Below are 18,042 nucleotides of genomic sequence, written 5' to 3'. Positions count from 1 at the left end.
TGGATAGAGGATGAGCTTCATTTATTTTCACATTGGCCGTCCGTGGGTTTAATAAGACATCTTGCAGAACCTGAAGTTTGGGAACCCCTGATCTAGTCTACAAGAGGTCCATTACAATTCCTAAAATGTCCCTTTTATCTATCTATCTATCTGTCTATCTATCTATCTATCTATCTATCTGCAGTATCTATCTACACTGTCCCTTAAATACAGTGAAATCTTCCTCAAGTGTGTGTGTGTTTGTGTGTGTGTGTGTGTGTGTGTGTGTGTGTGTGTGTGTGTGTGTGTGTGTGTGTGTGTGTGTGTGTGTGTGTGTGTCTGTGTGTGTGTCTGTGTGTGTGTCTGTGCGTTATCCTGTGTTCAAACACAGTCCTGAGTAAAGGCGTAATGCACACAGGGTGGAGTCATATAATATTTAGGAGGATTAACCATGTGCTTTAGGGTGATAAAGGGGTGGAGTGATTTGATTGGCTTTTGAGCTCAAATAACAACAACCGTTTGCCACACCTTTGACCAACAACAATGGTAGGCTATAGTCTTAGTCTGACCCAAATAATGACTTTTTTAGGAAGGTGCTGAAAAGATATGGTCTACCCACGCCACTGTGTGTGTTTCCTTTTTACACAGACAGAGCTGTGTTTGACCACGGGAGATTTGATTGGCTGTTGAGTTCAAATAACAACGGTTTGTCACACCTTTGACCAACAACAATGGCAGGGTAGTCATGGTCTGGCCAAAATAATGAATATTTGAAGAAGGAGCTGAAAAGAGTCAGTAATGATGACATTATCAGTCCATGTGCATCTCTTACTTTTTACCTGACGTTTGTACTGTATGGTTTTGTTTTAGACAGCACTGTTTAACACAACCAATGGTTGGACTGATGGCGTCTGTGTTAAATGACACAAACAAACATGTATTTTCTTTGGGATTGAGTAAACAACTGCATTTAAAATAAGGCATTTTTTATACAGTATGTCACAATATTGACAGTATAGTTGCAAAGAGGTGCCAATGTGCATTATGTCTTTGAGTGTATTTTTTTCTCATTGAACATGTACGTATAACTGTATAATATGTTAACTTTGTATAACTATGTAAACATGATTTTGAATATGAAGTCATAGCCCGTGGGCTACACTGGCCTGTTAGGCTGGGTAAACCCTGCCTGACCTGCCGGCCATTTGGATTTCGCCCTGCAGCTCAGGCTGGAAACCTGCACATCTTTCTTTTCTGCTTCCTGTTCACGTCAGCTGGGTCCAATCACAAACTATAGCTTATCCAAAAGGTGCACTCGGATCGTTGGTCTGATTGGTTGAAGGACTATCCAAAAGCGTACAGAGTCATTTGAACAATGCCCATTGATCACGCCTCTTGTGCAGTAAAAATAAAGTGCAGACTTTATCTTCAGATAAAGGATCTGGACACGAATAATGTAATGACCCAACTCGAGGGGCGGCACCAAGCATGCATTTGAAAATCTCACTGCACGCAATTGGATAACACTACGACCAGTGTTTGCTGACTTTGAATGTTACAGCGCTGTCGTCATCAGTTTAGCTCGCCTCTGGCCTGCCTATATTAGATGCACCGATGTGATTGGTTTCCCCCGATGCCTGGGGTAAAAGTAACGTGCATCATTGCTCATTGCTAGAGGATCCTGCAGACACAATTCCAATTGTGCTCTCGCAAGAACTCTGGATTCCCAGGGTAAGACTAAATGTTCAATCTTTAAAGATTGAGCTTAGTATGGTGATAGCCAGACTACTGGCCTGGGCTTTCATTTCCATTAGGGCCTGACTGTTAAGTAGGGTTCAGACCAAAGATTCCCGACGAGACGAGCCGTGACGTTCTAAAACCTTGCGACTGCGACTCAACGTGTTTAATGCTCTGCGACGGGCCGGCTTGCGACAGCTTGCAACTACGTGCAACTTCTAATTCACACCGCTGCAACTCAGTCTCGTCGCGTCGGGAATCTTTGGTGTGAATTGGGCTTTAGGCTCAAAAAGCATGACGACTGTCTAAAAGGAGGAAGGTGACTGACAGCAACATGTGTAGAGCAACCCCATGGCCACTCACATATAGCCTGATTACCATCGACTTTCAAAGGCTCTGCGAGACTTTAGTCTGACCAACAGCCTGTGCTAACACGGTTTCTTGCCAGCGCTGGTTGACCCGCCTCCTTTAAGTGCCTCGGTTTGCTACTGGTAGATGTCAGAAAGCGGATTGCCGAGTTTAAACCAATAACAACACTCTTTCCGCTGCCTTGAACACGCCTCTACCCAGAGCCGTTGGAGCTGCTCAAAGTTGATTGGTTCTCAACCAAAGGGGGCAGTTCCGCAGATTTCGGGAACTCAGAAATCCTTCTCAATGAGCAGTTGACCAGTAGCCTGATTACCATCGACTTTCAAAGGCTCTGCGAGACTTTAGTCTGACCAACAGCCTGTGCTAACATGGTTTCTTGCAAGCGCTGGTTGACCCGCCTCCTTTAAGTGCCTCGATTTGCTACTGGTAGATGTCAGAAAGCGGTTTGCCGAGTTTAAACCAATAACAACACTCTTTCCTCTGCCTTGAACACGCCTCTACCCAGAGCCGTTGGAGCTGCTCAAAGTTGATTGGTTCTCGACCAAAGGGGGCAGTTCCGCAGATTTCGGGAACTCAGAAATCCTTCTCAATGAGCAGTTGACCAGACCAGCAGCAAAAGCCTGAAGGCGTTGCGTCACTGGGAGGGCGTGCCAGGCTAACTCACATACAGTATGTGTGTAATATGTTTAGCTCTGTGTGTGTCGGCTTTAATGCTATTCATCTTGAGAGTGATACAGTGTCATTTCTTACGTAATCACACAGATGGCCATTTGTATTGGCTCTGCAGATCTGTCTAGAGACTTAGATAGATACATAGATAGATAGATAGAGACTTTATTGAGCACTAGTACATACACATATTGCTTATGTATTTATGGTTAATTACAGGTTCCATAAGATAACGTGTTATAATAATAATAATAATAATAATAATAATAATAATAATAATAATACAGGAAATACATTTTCAGTATAATTTTGTTCAAGAGTCTTAGAGCTGGAGGGTGGTGGTTGGAGTGAGGGGGATTTTTGCTGATTCTGGAAGGCGTGGTTTAAAGTGCAGAGACTACAGAGCGTGGACTGTCACACCCAATTATGTCAGAGGCTTTGGTGGCAATAGTGCTTGAATTGGAGCTACAGTAGATGTGGATCTAACCTTGCCCCTTTGGTGAGGACTGTTTGTTAGTGGCTGAGGTATAGGAGTGAATGTGGATTGATTACTATGAGTAGTGAAGAGTCTGAGTGGGTTGTACAATACTGATCAAATGCACTTGTGTGTTCATTGCTTGTAGTAAGGGCATCCTCCTAAGCCGTTCCTGCTAGTGGTAATCAAAGTAGAACATTTGGTTGTGATCAGGGCCTGGGAATCCCCAAAAAATAAAATTGGCTAAGGACACGTTTAGACAGGCACTACTTTGTAAGTCTATTTGCATTATAGTAAAATCCTTATTCTTCTCTGTGGCATGCATACATGCCTTCACTCTTGGCAAATAACCAGATTCACCTTGAACTGGAAATACACGACACAGCCTGATGTTGCCAAGGTTTTAGACTTATTGCACTGAGGTCCAGTAATCTCTTACATACATAATGTAAGGAGACAAACACATTTTTAATTTTATTGTTGTTAAACCTGTATCATAAAATGGAAATTTTCTTAATTGCAACATAAACCATTTCCTGTAGAAAATGACTCCAACGAAAGATAAACACTTTTGCAACTGTGTGACTACTGAATGGTATATTGTTTTCATATAGAAAGCAAATTTGACTTGGCATTACTTCAAAAAGGATATTCAATAGTGGGTACTTACAACATAATTAATTTTCTTTGTCATTTCATTGATAGATTTTTCTGGAACATTCCTTGTGGTTGGACACACCTGTTCATTGTTAGCACAGTTTCACTGTTGACTAGAAACTCCTGTTCCATCATTCTGTCTCTAGCCTTTTCATTGTATGCGTGACCTCGCCATTGTCTCTTACTTGCCTCATTTGATGTTGAATTGACAAATTCTTCCTCGCTTCCTCATTCCGTTAAGGCCATCAGAACATGTACCCCTCATTTTTGACTGAATTGATGTTTCATGCAAATGTGGAAAGAAGATCAACAAATGTGCCAGTGTGATCTGAGCAGACTTGGAGAGCAATATCTGCACAGAAGATTGCTGATAGTTGAACTACATTCATATTTGCATGACAATTTGAGTAGTTAAATGGTGCAGACACATAAGTCAAGTCTGGTTGGGCAGCAGCAGTGAACAGGGGCAGGATGAAGACTATGATGGGCCCCAGCCCAGGCACGACTGGCTGGGGCACCTGCACCACAAGCCGGTGACCCGGGTTCGATTCCCGCCCCGTGGTCCTCTCCGGATCCCACCCCATACTCTCTCTCCCACTCGCTTCCTGTCTCTCTATACTCATTGCATTACAAGAGGTACTGCACTTTAGTTACAAAAGTCTTGGTGTGCAGTACAGTAATTTCACGTGTAGAAACCACATTGTGTATAAGCTTCAGGGCAGTGTTTTGTGCAAGTTAAAACAAACAAAACCATATTAATACCACAATAACTGTCCCCGAGTATAAACCTCATAGTTGAAGAAATCTTGCAAAATCAATGTAAGCCACGGCTAATAGTCGGGAACTTACGGCACGGAGTAATTAGTTCCTTGAGGTAATTCTGAGCTAGACCTGTAAACTGGTTTATCTGACTGAGTAACTAATGTACAACGTCCTTTTAGGCAAGTCCCTCCACTCTGCAGCCATATTGCAACGCTTTTTGGGCACTTATCGGTCAGAAATGCGTGTGCCCAAGGCTTCACGAACCCAACCGTGCTCCAGCGACAAGATCACAACACATGATTTGCACGGTGTATTCACAATACACCACACGATTGGCACGGTGTATTCACAATACACCACACGATTGGCACGGTGTATTCACAATACACCACACATGATTCGCACGGTGTATTCACAATACACCACACGATTGGCACGGTGTATTCACAATACACCACACGATTGGCACGGTGTATTCACATGTCGAGTTTTTGGCCGTGGAAAAGGCGGGATATGTGTAGACAACTGCCATATAGGTGTTACAGACGAACCCCATGCATTCCTATATTCATATGAGTACTGTGTCTCATTGGAAAGTCTCTGGTAACTATTAGTGGTGCAATGCATCCACCTAGAATCTTGCTTCTGCATGGCTATTTTTTCAGTCTACAGCATGCTACTTTATTGTACAGATAAGTTAACACTAGTTTCATACCACATGTACATGTTTAACTGAAGAGTTTTAACTCCCAGGTAGCTTTATTTGCCCTATCTCTGTAGGAACTTTGGCTGTCATTCTTCGAATGTCAAGTAATTGATATCTTTTAAAGCTGTGCTTTCAAGCTATTCCCCCCCAACACAAAAACAGAGATTATTATGCTACATTTGTCCCTCAGTTTGGCTGAGCTGACAGTGTTGAGAAATGGCAGGAGAACCGCTGTTTAAGTTAATCACTAAGAACTACCAAGACAAAGAGAAAAAACAATCCACATCCATTACACATGTCAATATCAATAGATAATTTATTTATTATAAAAGACAGAGAAAAATAAACCTTTTAAAAAACGTATTTCTGTAATTATCCACCAATCAATGGCTTCATGCTTCATGTTTCTAGACACACAGACAGTCTCTCTTTCTATTACTCTCTCTCTCTCAAACACACACACTAACATACACACACACAAACACACACAAAAACACACACGTCTTGTCTGCTTAGTCTAAGTACAGTAAGTGAATGCAGGTAGTGTCACCTCAAGGCTATGTTCTTCATCATCTCATATATGTAATCTCACACACGCACACACACACACACACACACACACACACACACACACACACAAGCATACCCCTAATTAAATAACATGGCTAGAGTGAAATGGCGGCGATAACCATCATATGGTGACGATCCTGTGGCTATGGAGAGGCTGTAGTAGTCTTTGGCAGTGGGAGAAGTCAGTGCATTGTCTCAGTACAGCTAAGGCAGGGTGGGGCTTCACCAGGAAGGACTCACATCATCCCGATGGCCAGGACGCCGAGGAGGATCAACACGGCTGTGTAAAGAAAATTTGATTGATTGATTAATTGGTTGATTGATTTTGATCAGGAAAAGTCAGGGAACGTCTCGCTTGTCCAGCAGCAGAGATTGTGTTGTAAACAAAATCAACTCAAGGGAGCTCAGAAGACATACATGTTGCTCATTCTGTACACAATCCTATAAAGCCCACCCTAACAATTGATTGGCCAGTTAACCAGACATATAGACTTCACAACGGAGCGACTCCAGACTAATTTTGAGGGCAGGACACATTTAAGGCTGACCTACAGTAGGCTACCTTTACCTTTGACCACGAGCGTAACCCCTGGATGCATAACTGGCTTTAAAGCAAAAGTGAAAGGTCTGCACACTTGCTCTCACCTGGTTTACTTTATTAATTCAAGTTACATTTCGAGCCGCATGGATGTTCTTCAGACTTAAGTCTGAAGACCTTTAAGTCTGAAGAAGAGCCATGAGGCTCGAAACGTAACTCGAATTAATAATGTAAACCAAGTGAGAGCAAGTGTGTGGACCTTTTACTCTTTTTTTGGATCTTAACTTTTTGGCTCCTGCACCTTTATTTGGATGTGCAGTACAGTTTGTTTGCAACTAGATAGCAGAAGTGGACATATAGGGACTCTTTACCTTGTGAAAGGCCATGCTGCAGAGAGATGTTGCCCCCAGAGGCTGCTGTGGTGGCTGCTGTGGTGGTGGCATTGCTGCTGGCATTGGTGGTGTTTGTTGAGTTAGTGCTGGGAGCAACTGTTGCTGTTGCTGTGTTGGTGCTACTGGCGTTGGACAGGTCCAGTGGCTCAGACACCGTTCGCACAGTTGCGGGTGAAAGTGTACCTGTGGATTTACATGAGAATGTTGAATGCAATGGTCTGTAGTGTGGTGGCGATATCACTTACAACATGGCTCTATACAAAACAGTAATAGTATCATTATATTACATTTGGCTGATGCTTTTTAGCCAAATGTAATGTAATGTAATAGTAAAAATGTTCAAAACAGTAATATAAAACTGTGTGTGTGTGTGTGTGTGTGTGCTGTATATTTACCATCAGCAGAAACAGTCCCGGAAGCCAGTACAACTGAAAAGGTGGTTGCAGCGTTGGCACGGGATGTTGCGTTCAGGCCACTCACATCAAACACACACTGGATGGTGGATTGGCTGATTGAAGCACTGACATTACTGATGCTTGACTATGGAGACAAAGAGACAGCTGTCACTTATCCAGAGTTGATATGTAAAATGTTAATACAGTAAATGAATAATGAATGTTATTAAAGGTATTGTTTTTTTTTGTTTTTTTTTTAACTCACTGTATCATTTTGAGTGGTTAGAGTGTTGTTAGCCCCCAGCAGCGCAAAGACAAAGAGGGGAGCAGAGTTGTTGTTAGCGCAAATGTAGGTTTTGTCGTCGCCTCCCTGTTGGAACAACCACGTGTTTAAATGTTGACAACATTGATAACACGTCCATGAAAACTATACATCAATGTCTAACTTAGTGAACAAACTCGACAATGGTGAATGTGAATCCTGTTCAAACTAATAATAGAGGTTGTTGGATGAGAAAACACGCGTGCGCATCGTCTGCATCCTTGCGAGGGTAGGCTATTCATGGGTTTCGTCAGGTCTCTTTCCAACTTATAAAATCAAGCATCATCGTTTGTGTTCATAAGCTAGGTACTTGGTTTTATACACCTGTGACAAGGTACCCGGTGAAACCAATGAATTCACGCGTTCACTCGAAATGCGTTTCTGATCTGCTTGCAGAAGAAGGGAAATGCAGGTCTACTTACTGCGCTGGAGTCAGTTGATAGAGCTACGGCGATGTAGCCGCTGGAATTTCCACGGAGTTCAAAATTCAGGTTGCCATTGGCATCTGACTTTGTGGAGACGAACAGACACGAGCTATCCGTCGCGGGGTTGCAGGACACTGGATTAGAGATACATGCGCGATCTGTCCCGCAGGTAGCGTTGGTGATGGTCGTCTGAGAAACAAAAATGAGATTTTAACGACATAAATAATCAGAAAGACATTTAACACCGAAGGGAGTTGGCTATCATGGCTATCATGTTTTTTTTTTTATTTTTTTTTTTTTTAATAGAAACATAGCTTTAAAACACCTCTTATAGGCCTACTAGTAGTCCATATTTACAGCATTTGAGGGAAAACGTCAATGTAAATAGAGGACAAATCAGACAAAAACTTACATTGAGTGTGGACACAGTCACCTGCGCCGTGGCGAACATCACACAGGAAAGTCCAAGAAAAATGCTGAAAAGTTTATCCATCTCTCTGTGATGGAAAATTATATAATATCACAATCAATTACACAATACTTTATTCTTTTACATAGTTATATGTAGGCTATGTATATAACAACGTCTTCTACTATTAGGCTGATTATTCCCAACGCTAAAGTAAATGAATGAAACAAAAAGACGCCAGAAAGTGATAGCAACAGCAGTGGACAACAATAATATGGAAGATATCATATGATATCTAGCCTAATACGCAAAAATGGAGGCAACAGCATGACGATGGCATTGAAGACGGACACCAGATTTAATATCCAATTTTGCAGATTAAAGGGAGCAAATTATCCCAAGGTGGTGAAATCCATTAAAGAGAGGCAAACTAACATACTTTTTAGCCTGCCAGAATAACATCAACATAATTACAAAGAGTTCTCTTACCAAAAAGTATTCCTTGTCTTGCTTTAATGTGTAAAATCCTGGGTTGGCTTGTATTCACTCCAAAGATGTGCTGCGTGTGGTTCACAAGTGCACTGGATGCTGAGTCTGAGGTGCGCTTCTTCCCTGGTCCGCTATTTATGTTAACAGGTGTGACGCTGTGGCGTCGTTGCGTCACATCCCCGCCGCATTATTTTGGGTTGACATCATGGTACGTACTAGAGGGATGGACATTGGGTGGGTCTTAGAGTGTCATGGAAAGAAATGAGATAGAGTTACGTCCAGACTTCACTTATTGAAGATTAGCCACAATGAACAATGCCACAGGCCAGCACAGTGTTAAATCTCTCAATTATTTATGTAATCGTAACACTTGTGTGCCAAATAATAAGTAGCCTATAATAAACACAAGAAGTAGGACGACCAATGGTATTACCAGTAACATTAAGCTACTGCATATAATTTTTGAATCAGAGTCTACCACCAGTACTACTACTACTAATAATAATAATGATGATGTTAATAATAATAATAATAATAATAATAATAGGCTACTATATGTAGCTCTAATTCGTGTGTCTAATAGAGGGTTTAAATGAACTAATTTTTACAATGAAACTCTTGCGTTAATCTCTCACATGAAAAAAAAAGTAATTTCTCATGACATGTCATGTCACAGAAATGTGTTGTTGTAAAGGAACGTTTAGGGCCACCCCCTTCACACACCCAGAAGCCAGTAGTTGTTCTGCTGGCATTACAAGATGGCAAAGATTTGGCAATGCAACATTTCCATGGAAACAGTAGCCTACATGAAAACGTTTTCTATCTTGACCAGACAAAAAATAAAATTTCCCGAGATGCCCACATGAAACTCAAGACTAGTCTGTTCAAGGAATTATTAGCATCTTTGGAAATAGTAGCATGTCAATCTGGATGGGAAGTGTAGGGAGATTGAATCTCTGAATTGCAGATTTATAGAATAAGATTGATTTCATGAAGTTGGCGGATTACAACAGCCGTAACCTCACTGCAACATTGTTTAATGTCCCCTCCTGAACACAGACACACAGACACACACACACACACACACACACACACACAGACACAGACACACACACACACACAGACACACACACACACACACACACACACACACACACACACACACACACACACACACACACACACACTAAACGGATCAACCTGTACCTATAAGACCATGTCTTGTTGAATGTTTCTGTTTAGAGATCACATGTAAATAGAAGGGGAAAAAAATAATCCTGAATGAAACCACAACACAAGGACTCTTTGTGCTCCCAGCCAGGGGTGCAGTGTCTTTAATGGTCGCCGACTGCAGTCACATGACCCTGCATCTCATGACACAAGTCAGTCCGGTTCTTCATGCTCTCCGATACCAAGCGCACTGGCCAGGAGGCTGACTCATCAACCTCACTAGTGCCACAAAGGAGGACCTCAGGGATGGACTGAGGGAAGGGGGAGAGGTGTTAAAGAGAAAATGGGGATGAGAGAGAAAAGAGAGAGAGTCATCAGTGCCAGCACCACCAGCTAGTAGAGAGGGAGATGGATGGATAGAAGGAATGGTATACCAAGCGCTCTGGCCATGAGGCTGACTCATCATCAACCTTACTAGTGTCGCAGAGTATACCAAAGGAGGACCTCAGGGATGGACTGAGGGAAAGGAGAGAGGAGAGAGAGGGAAAGGAGAAAGAGAGAGAGAGAGTCATTAGTGCCAGTGTCACCAGCTAGTTGAAAAGGTGATGGAGGGATAGAGAGAAGAGTAAAAATGGTAGAAACAGAGAGAGACAGTAAGAGAGGCAGAAGGAAGAGAGGAGAATGTACAGTATACAGAGATGTTCAGGGGAACCGAAAACACAGCTGAGGATACGTCAGCCTCATTCAGACTGGAAGAGGCCAGGAGTGATTTAGCAAGGAGAGACTGACACTAATGAAATTCAGTCACTTGGAGCAATTGCAGCCAAAATAACCGTTGGACAACAACACTTCAACTAATCTCCAAACTTCAGGCGCGGGGTGATGAGGCTTTTCTTCTCAGTCAAAGGGTGCCTCTCATTTAGTCTTTTATACCTCCTCCCTTCCTTCCTCGATCCTCGTCCTCACTGATCTACATAAAGAATGATGGGGCAGCAACAATTTTGCAACAATTTGCAGCAATACAAATTTGTTATCACTCATTAGAACTTCATTCTCATAGTCTCTAAGACCAAAATCAATCTAAATTCAACGAGATTCAAAAAACAGCTCATCATGTTTGTTTTAAGATGTTATTTGGGGTCTTATTGTTACTGCCCGAATCCAGACACAGCCAAGTGACCCTCTACAAGGAAGTGCTATGAAAAAGGTTGCATTTCACTAGACAATAGGTGTGTCGAGAAACACTCTTTGAAAGACCGGAAGAATGACTGGAAAGGGTACACACACACACACACACACACACACACACACACGTCATACATCTGCAGCCCACCTCAATGTCTAACTTGTTATCTTTGCATGACATGGCTTTAGCCACATCTACATGTTTATGAATAACACTAAACCAGGTCATAAGTGCTGTTCTATTGTCAGAAAATTTGACGAGCAGAATATTTAGTTTAAATTAACAACCAAATAATTGAAAGAAATTAACCAGATTAAAAATATAAACCAGACTTGAGAGCGTCATGTATTGTTGTCAGAATGTATTGTTGTTAGTGTAAGTAACTCATCTAGCCATGACTGTGTGTGTGTGTGTGTGTGTGTGTGTGTGTGTGTGTGTGTGTGTGTGTGTGTGTGTGGGGGGTGGGGGGTGGGGGGGGGGCTCAGATTACACTGAGACAATAAAGACAAAAGCAATGGCCATCAACTTAACTCACAATGTGGCGGGCCATTTCTTTCCTAAACCTGCTAGACAAGGCTTTTCAGGGGATCTTTCTTTTGTGCTATGATTATGCTGTTAGCATTTTCCGACATGGCTCTCTGATGCTAAAACAATTTCAGCATTCATGGGAATTAGGTCTCCTGTCTGCCTTGTCTTTTACAAGACAAACACTTTCCTCATGCACACAATACCACAATAACTCAATGTCAAAGCAGAGAGATGGTTCCATTAAGTAAAACAGAAATAACCCCCCTAAAAAAATCCTACAAAATACATAAAACTAACTAAAACTAGACTAAATTGCAGGTAGATTTAGTTTGTCCCCCAGTCTGCTATCCCACAATCTACCCACAAACTAAACCAGTCACCAAAAACCAAATTAAAAGCCCAAAATATACATAATAATAATAATAATAATAATAATAATAAAAAGCGAAACGGCAAAAAGCGTAATGCAACAAACAGCAACAACAAAAAAAAAACGGAACTGAATGACACAGGAAGAAAGTGATAAGGCGAATGATAAGGAATTCCCCACTGTGATACGTGATGATGACTACATGCCATCCACATGAGCAGGTAGGCCGTTACGTCATATGACACACACGTGAGTGAGTGTGATTGTGAATTGTGCAATCGATTGACTTTAGCCTACAGATGGTCATTAAGACCAAACAGAACAAGTTCACACACCATCGGGGTAGAGACAACACTTATACGTAAAGGGAAGATAACATTTTTTGCGCAACACATACAGTACGAGAATACATATTTTACTACCTGTGCTTCATCACTGTGGGTGATGTGAGGATGACGAGAGTGTTTGGATTTTCAGAAAATCTGTAGTTGGAAAAGGGTGGGAGCATGAAAGGATTTTTTGGATTGCATTTTGGACAGAAACTCTATATACTGTACATGTCTGAATTGTTTAAATGCTGTTCAGAAAAAAGTTGATAATTGAAAGAAAAGAGCTTCAAGCATTGAAGCATTGTCCACACTAGAGTGTGGACAATGTGGAAGTCAAAGTTTTATCAGATATACAATAAAAAACAGTAATAGGCAAATAGCATTTTATTTATATTTCCAAAATACATTAACATTGTACAAATGTCTATTGATAAAATGCAGTACAATGAGAAAAGGATTTAAAAATCAAACGTGATGATTGCTTCAGAAGATGGGATTCTTCACAAAGAACATACTACTACTTCTAAATTTTAAAATCCATTTCAGCAAAATCATCTTTACTGGCTTGTGACAGCTACAAATCGAGTAAAACCTTTCATTAATAATTAAGTAAAATATAGCTTTGAGAAGTTGTGATGCCACAAAAGTCAATAAATTATTAAATTATACATATACAGTACTAGTTCTCCCCAACCTACACCAGAAAAAATATTTGGCAATACAAAAACAGTGCTGTTTTTATGTAACCTACACCCTGTCTATCTATCTATCTAACAGGCACTTCAGTGAGTCGAAAAATAACCTAATGTGCGATGTAAATTGGAAAAATAACAAAAAAAGACATACAAACTGGCAAACAAACAGTCTGGACATCATGTAACTCCTAGAATAAATGTGACACACACCAGAATATTGTGCAATACCAGTGAACAAACATGACGTGCTGGTCGTGTAACTATAGTTTCCTTGACGTAACGTAACCAGCGGTTTTTCGTCTACTTCAAATAGACATGAACGCAAACAGGCGGATTAGCATATTTTACGCACACCTCAGACAAGTGCACATGTACCGACATTTCTTTCTTCTGAACAGGATAGTTCAATCAATGCCATGACTCAGACTCTCAACTGGCAGTGGCCTACTGTACATGTACGTGTGTGACTTCATACACTCAAGTATGTCATGTGTGCTGATTGTGGTCAACAGCATCCATGTGACACATTCTATTCCGGTCTCACTAGTCCCACTAGTTCGGAACAGTATATCTAGTCTTATTCATTTCTTCATTTGAATGATTGTCGTGATTATGAGTTCTTATTCTCATTATAAACTTTGATTCCCTTCCTACTTGGTCACAGCAAAAATGCTGGGTCGAAATTTCAAATTAGACATGTATGTAAGAAATACCACCTTTACAATTTCTGTTGTCGCAATATTTGTGCATACCTTCTTGCTGTTGTAATTGGTTTCTCTGATGAGCACGACAACAAACACATTAACTATTTCTGTGACGCCTCTTGACTCCATTCAAAGAGATCTGGAATGAAGCTGGACCTGTTTTTGAGGGTCACACGAATACACTATCAAGACATTTTGGCATGAGTCCCTCAGTGACGTCACACTCACTGCATGAGTATACCGCACCCACTCTCATTGCAACTAACACCATCATCAAAGGCAATTAAAGCCATGAGTGTGCCTTGACAAAAGAGCTGGAACAAAGAGAAGCTTTTCCACATGAGTAACGCTGCGCTGTTTGTTCTTCCTATACAGCAGGGCTGTACGCTGCGAGCACCTCGTCGCAAATGCGAGTAAATATATATTAGTGCTAATTGAAAATATGAAATGGGAGCACAAGTGCGAGTACTGAATTCAAACCTTTTATTCGCATTTTGCTCCTAAAAATCCACACCAAGTGGATCAAAGTATAGGCTACTAGGCTACAATTTTCGCGCATCTGTATACAAATTTCATAGTTGACTTACTCTAACGCTCCTGGCTGGAAACTCACGCTTTCAGCATCAACCTCGCTGTCTCTCACACACGCAAGAAATGTCACTCCAAAACCATTCTTTTTCTTCAATCTGTTCGTTATCAGTTGGTGACTTTGTAGCGATTAGCCTACCGTTGAAACGGCAAACCATGATAAGAATGTTGACTATAGCCTACAATTACCGTGTTCATTTCAAATATTATTATTATCACGGTTGATAAACACGGTGTGGAAACCGTGTTACAGTAGCTTCACCCCAGCCTGCATTTGACATAGGCCTGGTTGACTTCTATGAAAGAAATCCGACTGATTCTGTTGTCGAAATGATGTATTTAACCACGAGTTGGTGTAGGCTACACCTGCTTTAAAAAGGCGGAACATTTTCATTGCAAATGTGCGCATCATATAGCCACTCTGCGTCTTTGTATGGAGGTTACATTCACATTAATTCCACTTACGTTATCAGGAGAATACGTTTTATTTTGAGCTCTGGTTGTCACTCATTGGATATAACAGATATAGCCTACCAAACTCCAAGACGAGTCATGGTAGAGTAAGTTGCACCCAGCCAATTAAACATGACCAAGGAAAAAGTGACAACTCACGATGCCATGCCATGGTACTAGGCTACCTAAATCATAGAAGTTAACGTTACTGGACAGTGGACACTCATCTTTTCAATTACACCAGAAATATTTGTCTTTACCTTTGTTCGTTTTTTGAACATTTAAGTTATTTAATGAAAACATGATGTATCCTTGAACTATGCTTGACTCTTTTCCTAAAACCGAATGAAACCTACTGTAATTATGTTCACGTACATCTTAAAGTGACAGGCACTCAATTAGACCTACACACCACCCCTGTAATATCATTACAGTGTAATCAATATGAAGTATTCAGTTTACTGAATATTTTAAGCTATAAGTAATTATGCAGATCCTAAAATGCTATAAATTGATAACAAAATGTATACAAATTCTGAATTCAAAATATGAAATAGAAACAAGACAAGCCATTTTCTGTGTGTGTGTAGGGTTTGAGCAGAGACTATGATTGCCACTGCTGTGAATGATCTGTATCCTGCTTATGGCAAGAAGGTTTTCAAGGAAATTTCATAGTGCTCCTTCATAGTTTTCTGTGCTCCTAAACTTTTTCATTTAGGAGCACCTGTGCTCCTAGTGAAAAAGCTTAGTGTACAGCCCTGCTATACAGTATGTGTGTGTGGCACAGATAAATATGAAAAATGGCACAAGATGAGTGTAGAAAGTGGTGTGGTGGTGTGTTCTTTGGATTTAGTTCTCATTTGCATTGTCCCAGGTGATGTGAGGCAGTGAGAATCACTGAGACTGAACTGAAGCACACAGAGGCTCATTACCAAGACAAAATTGTATGTGTGTGTGTGTGTGTGTGTGTGTGTGTGTGTGTGTGTGTGTGTGTGAAAGAGAGAGAGAGAGAGAGAGAGAGAGAGAGAGAGAGAGAGGAGAGAGGAAGAGAGAGAGTGTGAGAGAGGAGGAGGAGGAGGAGGAGGAGGAGGAGTCAAAGAAAAGTTAAAGAAGGAAAGAGAGTTGCTCCATCAACACCACTCAACATGAGGGACATCCACGACTATTCCTCAAGCTGGGCAAGCTTCTTTGGATCAGACTTCAACAACTCTTCATCATCCTCCTCCTCCTCATCCTCACTCTCACTCTCCTCCTCCTCCACGTCCACCTCGATCCCGTCCATGGTCTTCTGCAGCTCCCCCTTGATGTGGTTGAGCTCCAGCAGGCCGTCCTGCAGGTCCTTGCAGACCTCGCGCAGCTTGGCGGCGAACTCCGTCTTGGCGCCCTTGCGCAGCTCCGCCGAGTCCTTGGCCAGGAAGAAGACGTCCAGCGCCAGGAAGAGGCCCGACATCACGCCCGTGGTCACGCTCATCACCTGCGCCGCCTTGGCCGCGCTGCCCGCCACGCTCAGGACCTGCACCGTGCTCACCAGCGACTCGGTGTTGATGAGCAGCGCCTTGCCCGCACGCCCGCCCTCCTGAGATGGAGAGATGGAGAGATGGAGGGAGGGAAGGATGGATGGATGAGTGGGTGGATGGAAAAATAGATATACAAAACAGTATATATATATAAAAAATACAACACAATTAATAAATAGAAAGGTCACAGATAGATAGATAGATAGATAGATAGATAGATAGATAGATAGATAGACAAAAAGACTCGGTGTTGATGAGCAGTGCCTTGCCGGCACGCCCGCCCTCCTGGATGGAGAGATGGGGGGATGGAGGGAGGGAGGGAAGGATGGATGGATGGATGGATGAGTGGATGGATAAATAGATATACAAAACAGTACTGTATATTAAAAAATGTACAACACAATTAAATATGATCGAAAGATCTATCACAGATAGATGGAGAGATGGAGGGATGGAGGGAAGGATGGATGGATGGATGAGTGGGTGGATAGATAAATAGATATACAAAACAGTATATTAAAAAATATACAACACAATTAATAAGATCCATAGATCTATCACAGATAGATCGATAGATAGATAGATAGATAAAAAGACAACCTCGCAGACAGAGACTACAAAAGAGACATTTTAGAAAACACAATAACACAATGCTCTTCACAATGCAAGTAGAACACAGTAGAAGCGGGATAATGTACAAAACAACCGGTCGTTATCGGGAAATAGGTCCCTTCGCTGCGGGTCGGGGTCCGGTTCGCCCTGTCGGGACATATTTCCCGATAAAGATGTGTTCTATACGTTATCCCTTACATAATAAATATCATAGATAAACAGACATTCACAGATAGAGACAGACAGACAGAAACATAATATGACGCACAATTACAACAAAGAAAAAAACAGAACAAAAATAATGAGACCTTCATGACATGCTTGACGTTCTGATTCATTGCGCGCTTGGACAGGCTCTCCATGTACTGCTCAAAGTGCCACTCCTCCAGAGTCTCCATACCCGTCTGCACAGAGGCAGGGAGGAGGGAGAGATGGACAGAGTTGAGAAGGGGAGAGATAAAGAGGATCATTCATAAATGTTCACAATGTGAGATTAATGAAGGATATTAGCTACATAAAATATACCTCAGTTACTGGAACATTACTGAGAATATGTATAAAACACATAAATCATACCTACTACCTAAATTGATCTTGTTCTAGTTCGCACACTCTGTCCCCCTTTGAGGGCGCCAGTGGTGTAGTAGTAACAGTGGTGTTCCTGCCTTCAGAGTGAGCCCCTTACCTGCAGAAAGTCCAGGCACTCCTTGATGTCTTTGATCTCCTCCTGGTAGTCCTGGATCATTTGCTCCACCTTCTTGCGGTCGGTCTTGGAGTGCACCGTGTCGGTGATGTTGGCCGAGGCCGAGGTGAGTCCGCCGGCCGTCGCCACGCCGATGCCCACCGCCGTGACGATGAGCGAGGTGCCCAGGGTGAAGGGCGCCAGCACCAGGCCGGTGATGGTGGTGATGCTGCCCGCCACGCTGGCCACGCCGCCCCCCACGCTGGCCGTCACCGTCTTCTTGTGGAAGGAGTCGGCGGCGTCGGCCAGGGCCA

The 18,042-nt window shown here is 42.1% G+C and overlaps 2 protein-coding genes across 4 annotated transcripts in view; both read right to left on the bottom strand.

Moving 5' to 3' along the window:
• Positions 1 to 5,652: 5,652 nt before the first annotated feature.
• Positions 5,653 to 9,019, bottom strand: si:cabz01007794.1 (putative ferric-chelate reductase 1). Its single transcript, XM_062517061.1, has 7 exons — positions 8,895 to 9,019; positions 8,409 to 8,493; positions 7,994 to 8,185; positions 7,515 to 7,619; positions 7,250 to 7,394; positions 6,834 to 7,037; positions 5,653 to 6,204 (listed from the first exon to the last, which is right to left on the bottom strand). Exons 2-7 carry the CDS (start codon positions 8,487 to 8,489, stop codon positions 6,161 to 6,163), a joined length of 771 nt encoding a protein of 256 aa, XP_062373045.1. The 5' UTR covers positions 8,490 to 8,493; positions 8,895 to 9,019; the 3' UTR covers positions 5,653 to 6,160.
• Positions 9,020 to 12,848: 3,829 nt separating this feature from the next.
• The window catches only part of apold1b (apolipoprotein L domain containing 1b), a 34,208-nt gene continuing 29,014 nt past the window's right edge, over positions 12,849 to 18,042 (bottom strand). For all 3 annotated transcript variants that reach the window (XM_062516443.1, XM_062516444.1, XM_062516446.1), the window contains 3 exons: positions 17,732 to 18,042; positions 17,355 to 17,450; positions 12,849 to 16,493 (listed from right to left, as the gene is read on the bottom strand). The exon at positions 17,732 to 18,042 is cut by the window's right edge and continues 104 nt beyond it. In XM_062516443.1, the coding sequence (XP_062372427.1) occupies positions 16,080 to 16,493; positions 17,355 to 17,450; positions 17,732 to 18,042 (821 nt within the window). In that variant the 3' untranslated portion in view covers positions 12,849 to 16,079. The remainder of the gene's footprint in view (positions 16,494 to 17,354; positions 17,451 to 17,731) is intronic.

Source organism: Sardina pilchardus, chromosome 16 (genome assembly GCF_963854185.1).
Source record: "Sardina pilchardus chromosome 16, fSarPil1.1, whole genome shotgun sequence".
Lineage (NCBI taxonomy): Eukaryota > Metazoa > Chordata > Actinopteri > Clupeiformes > Clupeidae > Sardina > Sardina pilchardus.
Note: the sequence above shows the minus strand (reverse complement) of the source record. Positions and strands in the feature narration are given on the sequence as shown.

Excerpts from the sequence above, each read along its gene's own strand:
- si:cabz01007794.1 (XM_062517061.1), bottom strand. The coding sequence starts at position 8,489 with ATGGATAAACTTTTCAGCATTTTTCTTGGACTTTCCTGTGTGATGTTC. Across the intron at positions 7,620-7,993 it reads TATCAACTGACTCCAGCGCA|GGAGGCGACGACAAAACCTA; the intron begins GTAAGTAGACCT and ends TTGTTCCAACAG. Across the intron at positions 7,038-7,249 it reads CGGGACTGTTTCTGCTGATG|GTACACTTTCACCCGCAACT; the intron begins GTAAATATACAG and ends GTAAATCCACAG.